The following is a 20,046-nucleotide window of genomic DNA, read 5'->3' as shown; positions in this document are numbered from 1 at the left end:
GTCTAATTCCACTCCGGTGTTCCCCCCCCCCCCCTTCTCCCCTTCACTTCCTGGAGTTCGCGCGGAGGAGAAAGCGAGGGGCGGGGCGTTCCTTCTCCGCGAGGCCGGTGCGAGTGGGCGGGATCTCCTCCTTCTACTCCCCGCCCACCAATCCTCTCCCTCTCGCTCCCCTGTCATCCGGGTGTGCGCTGCGGTGCGTGCGTCGCGACGTGACGACGTCGGCGCGTGCGTGGCGGAGGGCCTTCCCCCTTCTTCCACTCACCCGCTCTCTCTCTCGCGCTCTCTCTCCTCTTTTTCCCCCCTCCCTCCCTTCCTTCTTTCCCTCACACACACACACACACACACACGCGGGCGCGCGCGCGCGGCCTCCTCCTCCTCCTCCTCCCGGCCTTTCTCCCCGCAACCTACCCGGGCGGCTTCATCGTCGTCGTCGTCGTCGTCGCCCTTCCCTCCGCCTCCCAGCCGGCCGCCATGGCGAACGTAGCCGACACGAAGCTGTACGACATCCTCGGAGTGCCGCCGGGGGCCTCGGACAACGAGCTCAAGAAGGTCTGTGGGGCGGGGGGGGAGCCGGGGGGGCGGCAGCGGTGAGAGGGAGGCCCAGGCGGGAGGGAAGCCGCCGGTGCCGGGCCGGCTTGTGACCGGGGTCATTGGAGACGCCCGGGGTTGGAGCAGGCCTCGCCTGACTAGGCCTGGCCGGGGGTCGGCGGGGGGGGGGGGGGAGGAGGAGGCGGCGGCCTGGATGGGGCCTTCGGGGCCGGTTGCGGGGAGGGGGAGGCGGCAGGAGCTCAGGGCCAGGCCCAGGCTTGTTGGGTGGCCGTGTGTATGTATGTGGAGGAGGAGGAAGGGAAGGCCGCTTGTGGGGGGGGGGGGAGGTGGGAGTGAGCTCTCGGCGTGTGCTGGCCCTGGAAGGTGGCCCTCCTGCCAGGAGGAGAGGGAGGGAAGATTATACATATATAATTTGCTTATATAATTATACATATATAATTTGCTTATGGCGCTTGTATCCAACCTATGCACACACACAAACACACACCTCCGCGCTCACCATGCCGGTTAGTGGTGGGTGTTGTGTGGAGGAGGAAGGGCCACCGGTTGAGGCGGGAGCCGGTGTTCGTTGTGGTGTTGGCTCTGGAAGGTAAGTAGGCCCTGAAGGAGAAGGTGGGTGCTGCGTTGTGTTGGATTGATTGGGTTTATATCCTAGAGTCACTTCTCTTTCCACACCATTGAAATATACATTGCTTATGCATCCCCCCCTGCCATCTTACTTGGACAAATTTGTGGAGGAAAGAGCTGGTGGTGTCTACTAGCCACAATGGCAAAGTGGATGCTTTTGAATACCAGTTGCTGTTTGAATACCAGTTGTTGGGGGGGGGGTGGAGTGCTCTTGTGCTCGGGTCCTTCTTGAGGGTTTCTCATAATAGGCATCTGGTTGAGCACTATGCGAACAGGATTCTGGACTACATGGGTCAGACAGAGACAAGCTTTCTTTTTTCCTTCTCTTCCCCCTCCCATCTTTAGTGTTGTTATCTAACCCATAATACTTTACTAGATAGAAAGGTATGTTCAGAAGCAACAATAACCCATCCCAGCTTCCCAGTAGTTTGTACCTTGGGGATTGTTTTTAGAGTGGCAGTGAGGGAAAGCTGGATGCTGCCCCTCTCCCCATTTTCTTTCCTGTGTACCGCTCCCCTAGATGAGAGTTAAAACTTGCTTCATGATCACAAGGAGGGGAGGGATATTTTCTTGTTAATTCCACTCTTTATCCTCTCCACCCTTTGCAGACTTTATTATTTAATTTGTTGCCTGACCTTCAGTGGATTTCAGCATTAAAGCCTAACATTCTATCCAGAACCACAGCACCCATAGATTTTATATGGCTGGTGAGTTATTTTTACGGTGGCAAGAAGAAAGACCTGGGGATTAGCCCCCCCCCCCCATTTTTCAAAATTCTGCGTGCCTTGCTTCATGGTGGCAAGGGTGAGCCAGAGGCTGGCCTTCCTTTTCTCTCCCCATCCTCTCTTTGCCTTCTTCTTGTACCCCCCATAAAAAACCCTTTTGTGCCTTGAAAATTAAACTTAGGGTAGCAGTAAGGGAAAACAGATACTGTCTCACCAATATTCTTATTTCCTCCCCACAGTTGAGGCTTGCTGCATGGTATCAAGAGCCTACTTGTCTTCCCTCTCCTCACAAGTTTGTGCCTTTCTGGATTGGCCATGTGAGAACATGGATGACCTGTCAGTTTCCAGTCTCCACATCTCACCATTTTTTATTCCCCTTGTCACTCCATCTCCTGTAACCTTGAGGAGTTTCTTATGATGGTGAGGGAAATCTGGAGGTTAGCTCTTTGCCCTTTTATTTTCTACTCTTCTGTCCATTACCAACCCCCAACCCAGGCATGGCCAAACTTGGCCCTCCATCTGTTTTGGGACTACAACTCCCATCATCCCTAGCTAACAGGACCAGTGATCAGGGATGAATTGTAGTCCCAAAACAGCTGGGGGGCCAAGTTTGGCCATGCCTGCCCCAATCCCATGCCTCCTGGGAATTGGTTTTACCTGAAGATCATTTCTCCACTTCATTCTTGGGGAGGGTAATAAGAATGGTATCCCAACCTATATTTCTCTTTATTTTTACTTCCACGTATGCTGAATCTCATTTGGGCACATTCTGTTTCTGTCTACAAAAGCACAGGCTTCATTCTTGGCCTTCATTCCTCTGTAGGTGATCCCTTCTCATCCTGGCTGTTCAAAAAGGGGAGTGGGGGTGGAAAGGTCAAAAGTCCCTAGGTAACATAACCCCTTCATGTTAACCCTTTCAAGATTAATTGCCCTTAACTTGTTTTTGTTAGGCACAACCCACTTCTTTTCCTCATCTAGTCTTTGAGAACCCCATCCCACATCAGAGCCTTCAGCTGGTTAATAACCATGTCCTGCCTGTTTGTGACGGAAGGGTGGTGCTACTGGGGAATAAATCCTCTTCATCTGGGCGTGTAATAGCATAATTTGTTTGGGCTGGGTATTCGTTGTTATGGAAGCAGGTATTTTGGAGGAAGCATAAGCAATAAGAGGGTTCTGAGGTTAACAGGAAATAAGTTCCTTCATGTAGATTCAGAAAAATCCTATTTATATTCTGTGAACATGTTCCTCCTTTAAAGTGGAGTTTGGTCACTACAATGATAGGTGATTGCTTACTAAGGGCTGCTGAGATTTAGCAATGTCTTATCCCTTTAAAATGAAAGTTTAGGTGAGTAGCAAAATTAACTATGCCCTGATATTCCTTTTGACTATGTCCCTTTAAAAATAGAACATATCCAGGAAAACTTCATGGAAGTTACATTGATAGGTGATTTTGTTTTTGAACCACTTGCATGATCTAAACTTTTCAAAAAATAGAAAGTCAAATTAGGGTGTAATTTTGAATAACTGTTGCCGTTTTAATATTTCAGAAATAGATGCTTTCTAGGTGAGAGGCAAACATTTAACTGGACTTGCTAGCAGGATTGTGTTGCACTTGCATATATTTTGGAGAAATATATTCCAGAGGCTAGAGAACCTTCTTTTCACAGATGCACATATTGCTTATCACAGCAAGCAGTTTTTGAGCCCTGGGAATATCAAAGGCAGCTAACAGTGTGGCATGGGAAGGCTTCTGTGTGGGAATCAAAATTCCCACTGCTTATTTGTAAGCTTTGGTACATACAGAATGATGGTCTCAGAATTGCAATCATTGGATATAACAGATGGCTGAAGACGCCATTTGACTTTTTAAAGGTTATTCTTTAATTGGTAGATTAGGACCTGGAAGTGGGTTGCATTCCAGCCTATGTTGGTTTGCACTAGTACTACCATAATTTTGCTTTTTTCCCTTTTGGAAGGAGAAAATTAAAACAGTAAAGGTTAAAAATTCAGGATGACTTGAAGTAGAGGGCAGAGCTACATTACTTTTAATTAATGTATAAGAAAATTCTCATGTAACAGCTTGCACATGTAAAATTTCTGTCCATCTTTGGTCACTAGAGAGAAGAGATTCAGTGAAACAATTGCTAGTTTGTGCCTGCTTTGGGTTAAAGATAGGTCCTAGGTCTTAAAATATGAAGTTGTGTCCTGATGAGCAACATTGTAAATCTTAATGCTACTTCATTGCATAGTCTAACAAAATACAGTGGTACCTCGGGTTATATACGCTTCAGGTTACAGACTCCGCTAATCCAGAAATAGTACCTCAGGTTAAGAACTTTGCTTCAGGATAAGAACAGAAATCGTGCTCTGGCGGTGCGGCAGCAGCAGGAGGCCCCATTAGCTAAAGTGGTGCTTCAGGTTAAGAACAGTTTCAGGTTAAGAATGGACCTCCAGAACGAATTAAATACTTAGCCCAAGGTACCACTGTATGTAGAGGAAAGCGTAGTTGTGTCCAGGAATCGGGATACTGTAAAAAAAAGAGAGATGGTCCATTCAAATAGGTACCAATGGTGATGTCATTAATGGAAACAGTTCAGGATGGCTGATATTTCTGACAATGTTTGTAATCCTAGTAGCATCTCAACTTCAATAGTTTGGCACACGGTATTAACTCAGAGCAGTCACTGAAAATACTTTTCAGTCTTGGTCATGTTACAGAATTACTTCTTAGCAACTATGGCTTTTCTTACTGAAAGTTGATCAGTCACACAGATTTTTAGTGAAGCTTCACTATAACCAACTCCAAATTGTTCTCATTGTTTATCTTTGGAGATTCTTGCTGACTTTGAGGAAATAGTAATGTGTCTTGTTGAGAATTAACTTTTTATTTGTGGGCCCTATTTCCATTCATGCATATGGACTTTGAGCACATATCAAACCTTTAGTGGTGATCTTCTTAAGGGGATGGTTGCAAGGTTAAACACAAACAGTTATAAAGCACATATTAAAAGCACTAGGACATATTTAATTGTAGAAGTAGTGGTTGCTGTTAATGTAAACAGGGAGAGTATGAATAATGAATTGGTTGAGAATTCACACCATTTTATTAAGGGCAGATTTTTTTATGGCAGCAGCAAATATGAATAGGATTTGTGTGCATGGAAGAGATTGAGAAACTCAAGGATATTCAAAAGAGCAAGCATAATTTTAATTTTTTAAGCTGCCACGAATAATGTGGTTAACAGCTACCAGGCAGTCTTTTATTGCACTTCAGTGGTGCTATAATATGATACATGAACCCCTATGGAAATACTGTAGACAGCTATAAAGTTTTCCCTCAAGAGGATGTATCTGAGATGTGTTGGGCTTTGATAAGGTTATTGTACATCTGCACTGTTCTGAAGCCTCTTCAGATTACTGTAGCTATTCCTGTTCAGACTGCTGAAGTTTGGCCATGCTCGAATAATTGCTGTTGAATTGGGTTCAATCTTTGATAACCTAATGCTGTTTAATCTAGTTTCATTTCAATGGGGGCTCATATGCAAGCTTGTTCTTGTAATGGATTTTTAAAAAATAAAAAATAGGTTTTTCAAGCACTAGTTGACTTCAGGGGCTTTTTTGGGAGTGGGGAAAGACAAGCTGAACTCAAAATCTGTATTCATTTCCCAACTAACTAGTTATGTTGGTTCCTTTTGCCATTTAGGCATACCGGAAGCTTGCCAAGGAGTACCACCCTGATAAGAATCCAAATGCAGGTGACAAGGTAAGACTTCTCCTGCAAATCGTTGCATTTTAAGATGAACAAGACACAATGCTGGCCAAAATAGCTTGTGAACACGTAGTCTGAGAATAACTGAAAAGAGGAAAATGTGTGGAAAATGGTGAAAATGTGCCATTGGTGAGGTGTGGGTAGTACTCAGCTTTAACTGGATGAAATGTTGGTTTAAATCCATACTCTGTGGTGAAGCTTACTTAACAGCCCAAGTTCTATCTCAGAGCTGTTGTGAGAATAAAATGGAACAATATTCATGCGCATTAAACTAGTCTCTTTGGAGTAGCAGTGGGATGTGAATGTTATAAGATAATCAAAGCTGCCTTCTTGCCATTAGCTGTGCTTTGACACATGACTGCAGAGAGCAGTTTGTTCAAATCAATGTGAGTAATGGAGAAAGTTCATGAATGACACAGATGTGACATGCTTGTGTAGTGAATCACTGAGATGCCTGAGAGCAAAGCACAGAAGAAGGATGGATCAGCTGTGCAGAGCAGGATATACCTAGTCCTCCTCAGAAGCAAAGGAGAGGCCTGTTCTTTGAAGATAGATCAGTAAAGGAATGCAGGAGAGTTGGATGCCCAGAGGTGGCTCACTTGCCTGTTGCCAGAGTCCAGACTGGGCTGGCATTTTGCATATATCTGCTTATACAACAGTAATTGTAATGTAGTAGAAGCGTATCTGCCGAAACACTTTCCTTTCCTATTGTACATATATTGCCAAACATGCAAATAATAGGCATTTCATTTACATTTACCTCCTTAGTTCAAAGAAATAAGCTTTGCCTATGAAGTTCTCTCAAATCCCGAGAAACGCGAATTGTATGACCGGTATGGAGAACAAGGCCTCCGAGAAGGTAGTGGTGGAGGTGGAGGAATGGACGATATTTTCTCCCACATATTTGGTGGGGGACTGTTCAGTTTCATGGGTAGTCAGAGTAGAAGTCGCAACGGAAGAAGAAGAGGTGAAGATATGATGCATCCACTCAAGTAAGTACCTGGCTTATTGTCTCTGGGGGAAGTTCCTGTCTTGAATGCATAATTGCTCTATTGGTGGGCTGACGTTCTCATGACAAACTGAAGGACTTTCAAGTACACATGATTTAAAATTATCTGAAGCTACGTGATACCAAAATAGCCTTGGCGATCCAGCATTTATTTGTTTTGTTTTTTTTAGTCTACCCTGCCTTATTTTCCAAGGAAACTTAAGACAACTAAATAATAATACAGTATTGTACACACAACATTCCATACCAAACCCAACAAAACAAATCCAGTTATTAAAATATACACAACTTAAGCCAGCACAACATTTAAAAGCTGTCTTTAAAAGCCATGTTGTCACCAGGCACCTGAAAGGTTGCAGTGATGGGTCTGGTGCATCTCACCTGGCAATCAACTTACGTAGAGTGGCACCACAGCAGAAAAACCCTTCCCTTTTTTAAGGCTGAAACCTTACCTGCAAAGTTTGTGTAACACCTGACTCAACACAAATGATTAGCATGACCCTTGCATTGTGAGTGTAGGTGGGACAAGATCTCCATAGGACCCAATGTTGCCACTTTGGATGTGGCAATGGAGGTATAACCAAACCTTTACAAAAGATTAATGTTCTTCCTGCTTCTCCATGGAGCCTTCTCTCTCTCTCTCTCTTTCTTTCTCTCTCTCTCTCTCTCATCAGATGAGGGGTTTTTTTAATTCAGATGGGGTTTTTAAAAATGCTAGAGAAAAAAATTCTGGGTTTAGCCTTGAACACAAAAAAGTAATGCAGCATTGTAATAGATAGTCCCAAGGAACTGGTACCTGGTTATTTGTTGGTTTGTTTCTGCCAAGGCAAGTTTCTAAAGAAATAAGGCCAAGCCACTAAATCATCAGTGAATGGAATATTAAAGCCTCACCCATGCTTTAGGTAACTTGATACATTTACAAGACGGGTTGGACTAATCATTGCAGCAAAACCACTTATTAACAGCCTAGTGAATAGATCGCTTTAAACCTGAGGCTATCATTCTACCAAGTCAATGTGATTAAAAACATTGAAGTTCAAGTTGTTCAGAATCCCTTACAATGAAAAGCAGACAAGTTGGAACAGCAGACTGTTCCAAGCAGATCAGGTAAGAAAGCAAGCCTTTGCAAGAGTAGATGGAGTGAGGCAGGTATTCTGAAATTCTAGTTTAACGCAGCAGGTGGACTAGGCAGGCAGTGATGGGTACAGAATTGAATAACCTGAAATTTATTTTTTAAAGAACAAAAAACCCTACCCTTTATAGCCAGTAAGATGCTAAGTGTATTTATCTTAGAGTATTGGTGAGTCGGTTTTTTTGGCAGGAGGCGAGCTTAATGTTCTGCATAGCTCCTTTCCCCATTCTTTAACTAGGCTTTGATTGGGTTCCAAGGCAGCATATAAAATTGAAGCAATAAAAAGCAGAAGCAAAATTAATGGTGCAAAATTAAGCAAATGCCAGTTTGCTTCCATTAATTATGCAAGTTGCAAAATTCAGATTACATTGGTGCAGAAATGGTTTGTTTATTTGATTCATTTTAAAGTGAGTATACAGAAGCCTGAGCAGGAGCTAGCCAAGTGTTACTTCTACTTTAGGATGCTGCATTCTGACAGAGCAAATGTACTAGAGGAGTTGTAGCATGTAGTTCTTATTCCATGAATGTGTCCCAAGTCAAAACAAAATCCTTAATTTCACCTGAGGTGGGTTGGGAGTTAACCAGGAAGAGCCTTTTCAGTGCCATTGCTCCATTTGTGGAATTTTCTGACATTTATGAGTTGCCCCATTAACAGAGTTGTAGGGTGATGATCATTGTTGGTTTTGTTTTTTGCTTTTAACTTGAATAACAACATCTTGTCATGTGAAACAGCCATGTCTTAGCAGATAACATAATTTCATCCATAGTCACGTTAAAGAGAGCCATAAAACATCTTCATTGAGCTTAAACCCCAGTGAAATTCAGAGATTAGAATATTAATGTAAATAATTTTAAATGATGTTAAAAGCCTGAGGGGGAGGGGTGAAAAACTTGACTGGTACGAAAAATATATTAAAGAAAGTTCCTTCCCAGGCAGGCCCAAATAGTGCTAACATTGTTATCCTTTCAGTGCCAACAAAATATACTTTTGTTTCCCTGGCCTTCTAAATGTATTTTGATGTCTGTTTTTCTCTCTCAATATGATATGTATTTAATATTGGGGGGTTTTTTAATCTCCCTGGAAGCTGAAGGGTCATATACAGATTTTTCAAACAAATAATATGTGAACTATTCCATTAAAATGTTTCCATCTGGAATTCAGTGATATTTTATTTTTCCTGTTGAAAGCATAAACTGGAATCTGCTGCCTTTAAAATCTGTATTTTTCACTAAAGGACTGTAGAAACTGGCTGCAGCTTTTAACTGTGGTTTGTAAAATCCTTCCTGTTTAATCTTCAGCTGATGGCTTTTACTGGTTATGCTGCTACAGTATGTGTTGTCATATTTTTGCGTTGCTCTTGGAAAAAGCAGTGGTACAAAGGAAAAACAACCATGCGCAATGAGATTAGGTCTAAAATGGTTTCTGTGTTGGGTGTGAAAGTCCTCACTATGCTGCTTGAGAAAGGATGGGCAGCAATTAAGGGAAAGAGGACAGCAATAAAAACTAGTAGCTATTCCTCTAGTCAAAATTTGAATTAAAAATTTCCATGAAACAGCAGAAGCCTCTTGATTTACAGAACACCTTGGTTTGCTGTCATAATCATGTATTTGAAATGTTTGTAGCCTGCCTTTTGAACATAGAATCACTAAAATATCTTACATGTCACCAGACTAAGATAATTGTATCTTAAAAAGTCCACACTTAATCATTCAGGCTGCTAGATTTCCTTCAACAGAAACCATTATTATTATTATTATTATTATTATTATTATTATTATTATTATTATTATTAACATTTGTATACTGCCATATACTAATAGGTTTGAAGGTGGTTCATAAAATTACAATATAAAAAAGAGAATCCCCATTGGGAAGGTCAGGAAAGATCAGGGTTCTATATATTGCTGTATGCCTGTGTGAACAGGAACACTGAGCTGGTGCTTAAATGCTAATACCGACATCTGAGAGATACACACAAGGCAGCAGTTCCTTACTTGCAGAGCCACCTGGTAGCTACCTGCCTTAACCTCTCCCTGAAGGTGAAGGTACCAAGAACACAGCCTCCACTGAAGACCTTGATAGGAGTAAGACAGTCCTTTGCTGTGGTGAGAGTGCTGAGGTAGGACTAGAGAAACCCAAGTTCAAATCTCTACTGAATTACTGGGTGACCTTGGACCTATTGCTAGTTCTCAGGCTAGGGTTAGCCCTTGCCATGCCTTCCAGATATTGTTGGACTACAGCCTTTATCAGCCACAATGGCAGTGGTCAGGGAGAATGGGAATTATAGTCAAACAATCTGTCAAGGGTGCCAAGTTGAGTATCTCTGTTTTAGGCTAATTGCCCCACAGGGCTATGTGAGGATGAATTAGAAGGTTCATGTATGTTGAGTTCATTGGAAGGAATTTAGAGTATACATGTAGTAATGATGCATTGCTATGCTATGGGGTATGGAGACTTTGGTGCACATGTGAAATCCTGGTAAGAGAACGTAGAGCTACCGTATAATGGCAACAAGTTGGTGGGCATACTTTTTCTACATTGCAGCTCATCTAGCTCTTGGGCTGGTCTAAAAACAATAGTGCTAACATTTTTTACCAGTGTATATTTGGTATCTGGAATATGTTTTTGCCACTTCATGTAGCCTTTCAGTAGTTGTGCCTGCAAGTATGTTAAAACAAGATGTGTTCAGTCTTCTGCTGATACTTGAACCAAAACCTAAAGTACAATCTCTTTCCCTTACTCAGAGTTTCTTTAGAAGATCTTTATAACGGAAAGACTACCAAACTACAACTTAGCAAGAATGTCCTTTGTAGTTCATGTAACGGGTGAGTTGTTTCTTTGTTTGCTTGGTTTTGTTTGTTTGTTGTTGTTTTTTTTTGCATTCCTCTGTCTTCAAAAGATTAATGATTTGATTCTTGAAAAATTGAGCAAAGATTTAAAAATGAAAATTAAATATAATTTTTTGTTTAGACAAACCTATCCAGATATGTAGAATGTTTGTTGTTTAGTCGTTTAGTCATGTCTGACTCTTCGTGACCCCATGGACGAGAGCACGCTAGGCACTCCTGTCTTCCACTGCCTCCCGCAGTTTGGTCAGACTCATGTTTGTGGCTTCGAGAACACTGTCCAACCATCTCGTCCTCTGTCGTCCCCTTCTCCTTGTGCCCTCAATCTTTCCCAACATCAGGATCTTTTCCAGGGAGTCTTCTCTTCTCATGAGGTGGCCAAAGTATTGGAGCCTCAGCTTCATGATCTGTCCTTCCAGTGACCACTCAGGGCTGATTTCCTTAAGAATGGATGCGTTTGATCTTCTTGCAGTCCATGGGACTCTCAAGAGTCTCCTCCAGCACCATAATTCAAAAGCATCAGTTCTTCGGCGATCAACCTTCTTTATGGTCCAGCTCTCACTTCCATACATCACTACTGGGAAAACCATGGCTTTAACTATACGGACCTTTGTTGGCAAAGTGATGTCTCTGCTTTTTAAGATGCTGTGTAGGTTTGCCATCGCCTTTCTCCCAAGGAGCAGGCGTCTTTTAATTTCGTGACTGCTGTCACCATCTGCAGTGATCATGGAGCCCAAGAAAGTAAAATCTCTAACTGCCTCCATTTCTTCCCCTTCTATTTGCCAGGAGGTGATGGGCCCAGTGGCCATGATCTTCGTTTTTTTGATGTTGAGCTTCAGACCATATTTTGCACTCTCCTCTTTCACCCTCATTAAAAGGTTCTTTAATTCCTCCTCACTTTCTGCCATCAAGGTTGTATCATCTGCATATCTGAGGTTGTGGATATTTCTTCCGGCGATCTTAATTCCGGCTTGGGATTCATCCAGCCCAGCCTTTCGCATGATGAATTCTGCATATAAGTTAAATAAGCAGGGAGACAATGTACAGCCTTGCCGTACTCCTTTCCCAACTTTGAACCAATCAGTTGTTCCATATCCAGTTCTAACTGTAGCTTCTTGTCCCACATAGAGATTTCTCAGGAGACAGATGAGGTGATCAGGCACTCCCATTTCTTTAAGAACTTGCCATAGTTTGCTGTGGTCGACACAGTCAAAGGCTTTTGCATAGTCAATGAAGCAGAAGTAGATGTCTTTCTGGAACTCTCTAGCTTTCTCCATAATCCAGTGCATGTTTGCAATTTGGTCTCTGGTTCCTCTGCCCCTTCGAAATGTTTACATGAGTTCTAATCTGGTTTTAGCTTATTACTGTTTTTAATTGCTAGTTTATTTTTTTAAAGTAGCTGTTTTTACTGATAATTTTATTGGTTTCTTTTTGTATATCGCTTGGGGTTTTTCTACAGTCAGTTGCTATATAAATTGCTGGAATCTAATAACTGCTAACAAAAAAAGTCCATGTCCACCTAAGGTTCAGTTGTTTGTAGGGTTACATTGTTCAGCTTTGCAACAAAATGCCCTTGTTTGTGTGTTGCCTGCATCCTGCTCTTCCTTGCTAAGTGCTTATACGATTTTTCAAGTGGGTTTCTATCCAGAGCACTAAGACCTGCATCTCCTAAGCTTTAAGACTTGCTACAGGATTAGATGTCCTCAGGCTCCAAAGATGTAAAACTACATTTCCTTTTTGTGTTTATAATAATATGAAATCAACATATTTTTGATCTAGCCAAGGGGGTAAATCTGGAGCAGTTCAGAAGTGCGCGGCTTGCCGAGGCAGAGGTGTGCGTATCATGATCAGGCAGCTGGCTCCTGGGATGGTTCAGCAGATGCAGTCTGTCTGCTCTGACTGCAATGGAGAAGGTAAGCCAATCAATTCACCACAAGAATCTGATCTCAAGAAAAGTCCCTTAAGTTTCAATACATTAGGATAGCTAAAACCAGGTTGCAAGTTAGCAACATGAGAAGCTCATAAATCCCTGCTCCCCATTGAATTGTTTAGACACATTGGCAACATGGTTTGCCCTTTGCCTTGCTTTCATTGGTGTGGTTTGTCAGTGCAGTGGGAATATAGAACTCTTAAGGATGATACACATACAACTAGCCATCTACAGTCATACCTCGGGTTGCGAACACTGTGGGTTGCACGTTTTTGGGTTGTGGACCGTGCCAAATCCAGAAGTACCGGAACGGGTTACTTCCGGGTTTCTGTGCAGAAACACCGAATCACACATGCACAGACGCAATGCTGCGGGTTGCCAGCGTGCCTCCCACATGTTCGCAACCTGATGTACTAGATGCATCAGTGGAAATTGCATTATGACACCTTAGGCTTAACTCCTACATTGCAGGAGTGGTGAGGTGGTTGTTCCAGTAATGTAGGAGTATAGAAAGCATATGTAAGAAATGACATGGAAGGAACTGGTCTACATTCCTCATAACCTGATCTGCATGGTCATGGGTGATCAGCAGCTCAGCTGTTCCTGAATAGTTGCAAGTTGGCTCCTCCTGTGGTGGGGTCAGGTATCTTAGCCTTAGCCTGTCTTCCTGCTTTAAATGACACGCATTTGAATGGGGAAGTTCCTGACCTGGTTTTAGCGAACCACATTGAGACACCAGCAGCACTTGTTGGTAGGTGTGCCTTGCATCTTAGTAAAGAAGCAAACTATGGAGCAGGACTAAGGAACCATTTTATTATTGGAGTGGGGGGAGATTCTTGTAGATTGCTTTCTATCATAAACCCAAAGGGGTTTCCATAATAAACAAAATGATACCAGTGAAATACAGTTTAAACATACAAGAATAAAATAAGCATCGATACGATTGAGACCAGGGCTAACGGTAATCGAAGCATGGCCTCCAAAAGTTTGTGAAAACATGGGGGACTTCAACATGCAACAGAATCCCATCAGCGCAGGGGGATTCAAAGGGCCACATTCTCATTTGGGCAACCTTCCAGGGGCCGTGTGTGAGTGACACGGTGGCCAGGGGCAGAAAATGGGTGTGGCAGCAGATGTGACCCCTGTCTTTGTTCAGTGGGTTGCATTCTGACTTCACAAGTCAAAGCATGTTCCCACACACTTTCACACACTCCATGCAGGCAAGCCAGAGGCATTATCACAGTTGGGCACATTCCAGCCAGGCAAAGGCACTCCGACAGGGTGCAGAATAGGACTGTGGACAAGTGTGGTCTGGGGAAAGTCGCATAGGCCAGATAAAAAGGCCTGGAGGGCTGTGTTTGTCCCGCATGCCAGATGTTCTCCACCCCTTGAAACTGGGTCATAACTGGCCGTCTCTCTCTTTTCTAGGGGAAGTAATTAATGAAAAAGATCGCTGTAAAAAATGTGAAGGGAAGAAGGTGATCAAAGAAGTGAAGATCCTTGAAGTCCATGTAGATAAAGGCATGAAGCACGGGCAGAGAATCACCTTTACTGGAGAGGCCGATCAAGCCCCCGGAGTGGAGCCAGGCGACATCGTTCTCCTGCTTCAGGAAAAGGAGCATGAGGTAACTTGCTGCCTGAAATGCAAAGCTGTCTTTTTATTGCAGACCTTTGGAGCCTTTTGAATACTGAGGCTTGTGGCGGTTTGGGGGCGGGCCGTGTAGTGGTGCTCCATTAAATGCGTGGATGATAATGGAGTTGAACTAGATAGCCATGAGCAAAAGGAAAATTGCTGCTTGTGCTGTTCTGCCTGTGCTTGTGCAAGAGTGTGAGCAGTTCTTGTGTTTCGGCTTCTCAGGAGATATTGCACCACCTCTTGCAAGAGCAGATCATCATCCTGGAAGTTAGAATCACCTTTTGCACTTGGTATCTTGCCACACGGTGTAAAAACATACTTCCCATGAGCAGAAGAAACATGTATACAGAAGTGCACTTTTTTGTATCTAATCCAGGGGTGGGGAACCTCCAGATTCTGAGCCTCCATATACAGTATTGTTGTCTCCTGTCAGCCCCAGCCAGCATGCCCAGCGGTCAGGAGGGACACAGGCTTCCCCCAGTTTAACCTGTGATAATTTCTGTGAACAAATTAGTTGACAGTAGCAGAGAGAAATAGTAGATTCAGCCAAGGTACCATGTGCCACTTGGCCCCAGCTATCAGCAGCCCAGTCTCTGTTCAAGCTGGTCATTTATATGAGCTACTGTACTACTGTGTGTGATTAGTCTCTTCTCTTTTTCCCTATGTGTCTAATCTTTTTTAGAAATGTAGGCCTGTGGGCAGGGCCTATCATGTTTTTAAATCTGTGTACAGCATTTGGTACATTCTAGGCACCTAACTTACCTAGTAATTAAAATAAGTATGTCTGTGTTGCTTGTTTCCATGCTTTACATATGCGCAACTAGAGAAAGATAACATAGCAGACCTGCTGCTATTTTAAATACGCATTCTGGAAACCAGAGAAGCTAGCAATGGGCAACTCCTCATAATGGTCAGAGGCCATATGAGACATGGTTGCTTTTGTTCTCGTACCTTTCCCAGTAAAATGTATTGTGAACTCCTTGCTGTTGTGACCTGAGGCATTTGAAATACACTTGGCTGCTATTCAGAATTAAACAAAAAACAATTGAATGTTCAGAAGCAAAAGCCTTTCAGCCCAAAGCTTTGTATTTTTGCTCACAAGTCTCTCTGGGCTGCATCCAGCTAAGCCATGTTTTGAAGTATCCCCATTGAAACAAATGAAACTGTTCATAACTAAGTTGACTGAGTTCATTTTCATGAATCTTAAGTCAGATGGCCCCACTGAATTCTGTGAGTTGTCCTAGTCCTGGAGTTGTCATAGCCAAGGCAATTTCTGCTATTTCCCTCTCCCCCAGTTCTAGTCTCAAAATTCATATACAGTGCTACCTCGGGTTACATATGCTTCAGGTTACAGACTCCGCTAACCAAGAAATATTACCTCAGGTTAAAAACTTTGCTTCAGGATGAGAACAGAAATTGTGCTTAGGTGGTGCGGCGGCAGCGGGAGGCCCCATTAGCTAAAGTGGTGCTTCAGGTTAAGAACAGTTTCAGGTTAAGTACGGACCTCTGGAACGAATTAAGTATGTAACCAGAGGTACCACTGTATAGGAGTGTAGCCAGATGTAAATGTAAGATACTCCTGTATGTGATACTTTTTGTCTACCTGTGAGATTTTAGTGTAACACAAAGCATATACACACTAGGAGTTCATGATCTAGCTAGAGGCCAGTACCCATTTTTTCCCTTCCCTCACAATGGTTCCTACCTGTTTGCAGGTAGCTCAAGACAGACAAAAAGCCTGGTCTGGACCCTGCATTATCATCTGAAGTGCTTCTCTGTGTGCCCCCTTCATGGGACGAGAATGGGCCTTTTCACTAGTAGCTCTCTGCTTGTGAAGTGCTCTCCCCAGGGAGGCATGCCTGGCACCATCTTTATTTTTAGGTGACTTGTCTTTGTACCCAGGCTTTTGGCCCTAAATTTTGAAGGGTTTTTCGTATTTGTGGCTTCTTTTTCTCCTTTTTTTAGTGGGCCACAATCAGTAAAACGTGTATTTTATTTGTGGTTTTTATTGATTTTGTTACAATTGGGTTTTACTTGTTTATATTGTGTTTGGGGTCACTTTTGTAAGCGACAATTTTTTTTGTTTTGTTGTTATGGTAGCCCATCTGCTCATGCATTTGCCGCTAAACTTCTCCCCCCCCCCTTTTCCAAGGTGTTCCAAAGAGATGGGAATGACTTGCACATGACGCACAAAATAGGACTTGTTGAAGCACTGTGTGGCTTTCAGTTCACATTTAAGCACCTTGACGGACGTCAAATTGTGGTGAAATACCCTCCAGGAAAAGTAATTGAACCAGGTAAAAAACTTCATGGGCTTTTGGAGCTGTTTGGAAGCCTGTTACCCTGTATTTTGCCTATTAGTGTATTTGATTTTACACAGAGGGGAAAACTATAGGCTGCCTCTTAACAACAATTGCCTTTGTCCATTCCTGCAGGCTGTGTCCGTGTTGTTCGGGGGGAAGGAATGCCACAGTACCGCAATCCCTTTGAAAAGGGAGATCTTTATATAAAGTTTGACGTGCATTTTCCTGAAAACAACTGGATTAGCCCAGAAAAGCTTACAGTGAGTACCCCAGGATGTATCTCTAAATGCTCACCTCTTCTGCACGCCAGCTGCAGAATATGTGGAAGTTGCACATCACCATTCCATCTGATCACTATAGGAAAGTTTTATCCAGCTATGTTCCTCTGCTCAGAGTAGACTCACTGAAGGTGAAATTGACTTAGCTCCACTAATTTCATTGGGCCTACTCTGAGTAGGTCCAACATTGGCTGCTCGATCAGATGACACACCTGCCTGATTCTGTAAGCATAGATTTAAGGATGGTGATAAAAACACAAGCTCTAAAACAATTGTACTGGGGAAAGGGCACAGTGTATGTAAAAAGGCCGGATTTTTTTTATCAGTGGAGAAAAGGGTACTGACCAAGCCATGGCTTGAAACTTTAAATAAAACATAAAACCAAAACAATAAAAAATAAAAGCAGACATCAGTTAACCATTGTAGAAGGATTTCTTCTTAATTTTCTGCATAGGCTTGGTGGAATAGGAAAGCTTTCAGCAGGTGTTCAAAGGTTGGTGCAGAAGGCGCCTGCTGGAACTTGTGTTCCTGCGAGTACTACATTTTTGCATCACTCTTCTCCCAATACTTTCTTTTTAGGAACTTGAAGATCTTCTGCCTGCCAGACCAGAAATCTCCAACATAATTAGTGATGCAGAGGAGGTAGAACTTCAAGAATTTGATACCACTCGTGGTTCAGGTGGCGGCCAGAGGCGTGAAGCTTACAATGATAGTTCTGATGACGAAAGCGGCCATCATGGACCTGGGGTGCAGTGTGCCCATCAGTAAAAGTTTTGTCTGGGGGTGGGGGCGGGGGGAAGTTACACATGGATTTTTCTCTTCAAATTTTGCCTGACTTGTTTCCAGCAATCCAGTTGGATTGTGTGAGCAATCCACACGAACCCGATGGACATCTGTTGCTATATGTGTAACTTTTAAATTGGTCCATAGTATCTACAGAGTGTATAATTTAAACTAACCACACAAAAAAGCTTTTTTTTCTACTGTTCTGTAGCAGAATAAAGGCACTTGAAAGGAAGATGAGATTCTCTCCTTTTCACCTGGGTTAAGTTTCAGTCCTTGTACTTGTGCTTGATTTTTACCAGTTTTTGTGTAGATTTTAAGTTCTATATTTTAAAAATTCAAATTCTACATTGTAAAGTTTTTGTGTAAAACTTTGTCCCGAGGCTTGGTATTTGGCTGCACCTGCATAAGCTGCTACAATAGAATAAAGAATTTCATAGCCTGTATCTATCACTTTAGATGCATGGTAAGTTATTGGACTTTGCACACAGTGGGGTTAGAACTGATGGGGAACCATGGAAGAGAGAGAGGAAAAATGAGAAGTGGTTGTAAAAGTTTTTTACCATCTTGTGAAAGGTTTCTGAAACTAAATAAAAGCCGTTGGTGTATGATGATACTTCTTGTAACCTTTTTCTTTCCATAAATTCACACCTAAAATTACTCTTGAAATAGATTTTTTTATTTCCAACTCCAGTATTAACCTCTTAAAGGCTCAGAATGGGTGGGTGGGCAGTTGTATGGCTCCTGGACTCAATGCTTTGTTGGCCAGTACCCTTGAGTTTTAAAACCCCTGATGAAACAGACAGTGGACCATCCTGAATAGCTTGAAACCTCAAGCAGAGAGCAACTCAGAAACAGTTAACAAACGAATACAAGGCAAATCCTATGGTCTGTGCACACTCCTATAATATAGGAATACACTTAAATTTGTAAGTAGAAATTTTATCAAAGGGAACTTAAGAAAAGCAGTGCAACATTTTGCAGTAAAACATTGCAAACCTCAGCACAACTGCAGGAAGTTGGAATAGTACCTACAAAACTGCTTCATGATTACCTAGCCACATACTGTTTTACCTGATCAAAAGAAAACCCTACAATCCATTTTGAGCCCCCCTAAGGAGGTTCCTCCAACCCCTTTGCTTTGCTCATTTTGGCTGCCATTAAGCAATTTAGTAGTGCACCAAACCAACAAGTTTTCTTTGAAAGCTTAGAATGTGTCTTAATTCTCCTAATTGTCTATTTACCTGCAGTGTGGAAACAGCCCTTCCAGCAATACAGAGGTCATGAAACATGCATTACTCTTGTGTCTTTGTGATCATGAACCACTGTTCAAGGTTAGTCATAATTGCAGAAGTAACATTTTGGTACTGGTGTTTTAGGAAGTACATCTAACATAAGTTAACATCTCCTTTAAGGCAGATGGCCAGATGACTTGCTTTGAGGGCCTCCTGATAAATTATTAGTCCTACAATTAGGGAAAACACGAAATAGCATAGTTACACAACTAAAGGTGTAATTGAAGATACCAACAGTTGCCAATGTCTTTTGTGATTCCTACAACTTTTACACATCTGGCAGTCCAGCAAAAAAGAAGACCAAAGGATGTCTGTACATTTTATTTTGCTGAGTATTTAACTACAACATCTTCAATCCGAGGAAAATGATTGACCCATTTTTAGGTGCAGTAGTCACAATATTAGTTCAACAGATACTAGGTTAGCCTAAGTATGATTCTACCAGGCTTTGAGTCAAACTCCAAGGGAGCATTGGAGAAAAAACTCAACTAAGGTCAACACTGCTGAAGCTTTAGGAAAGGTTTTCCCAGCTAGCAAGCACCCCTTGAGCTAGGACTTGCCTGATCTCGCTCCCCCCCCAAAAAAAACCCCATTAGTCAAATACTAGCCACAATTTAAAGTATGTTAGTTTCCCATGGAGTTTAACATGGCTGTTTGTTTAGCCACTTCTGACCCACTAACTTTCAAGTTAAAACATACCTTGCTCTCTGGATTAGAGCCTGCAAACCCCGTGTTTATTGCTTTGGTCCCTGATGACAGCTCTTACAATGGGGATGTGTGGTCCTCCAGAAGTTGAACCCTAGCTACTAGTCAGTGGTCAGCAGTTGCAGTCCAACAACTGGCAAGCCACCCATGGTTTCAATGGTAAGACAGCCACAGCACTGACTTAGTTGCAAGAGACCTAGGACTACAAGCAGTAAAATCCTATCCTAAAAGCAGGACTTAACATGGAAATATCCCTGCTGCAAAACTTCCATTAGGTTCTTGGAAACCATCCAGGCTACATTGCTGGAATATTTCTACAGCCATTTTAGTTCAGCCAGACTGTTTTTAGACAGCCTTAAGTTAATGCAGGGAGCAACACGGCATCTGCTGTTAGCTAGAAGCTTGCTGCGAATTAGATCACTGGTCCAGGTGTAAAAACAAACTACAACACTGGATGT

The 20,046-nt window shown here is 42.6% G+C and overlaps 1 protein-coding gene across 1 annotated transcript; it reads left to right on the top strand.

Moving 5' to 3' along the window:
* Window positions 1-264: 264 nt before the first annotated feature.
* Window positions 265-18,204, top strand: DNAJA2 (DnaJ heat shock protein family (Hsp40) member A2). The gene is made up of 9 exons (XM_081870300.1): window positions 265-549; window positions 5,605-5,664; window positions 6,439-6,662; window positions 10,557-10,637; window positions 12,438-12,571; window positions 14,017-14,213; window positions 16,377-16,521; window positions 16,660-16,787; window positions 17,385-18,204. The coding sequence occupies exons 1-9, from the start codon at window positions 472-474 to the stop codon at window positions 17,571-17,573; spliced, it is 1,236 nt and encodes a 411-aa protein (XP_081726426.1). The 5' UTR covers window positions 265-471; the 3' UTR covers window positions 17,574-18,204.
* The last annotated feature ends 1,842 nt before the right edge of the window (window positions 18,205-20,046 follow it).

The sequence above is a fragment of the Podarcis erhardii genome, assembly GCF_964252035.2.
Source record: "Podarcis erhardii genome assembly, chromosome: 7".
In the NCBI taxonomy this organism is placed as follows: domain Eukaryota; kingdom Metazoa; phylum Chordata; class Lepidosauria; order Squamata; family Lacertidae; genus Podarcis; species Podarcis erhardii.
Note: the sequence above shows the minus strand (reverse complement) of the source record. Positions and strands in the feature narration are given on the sequence as shown.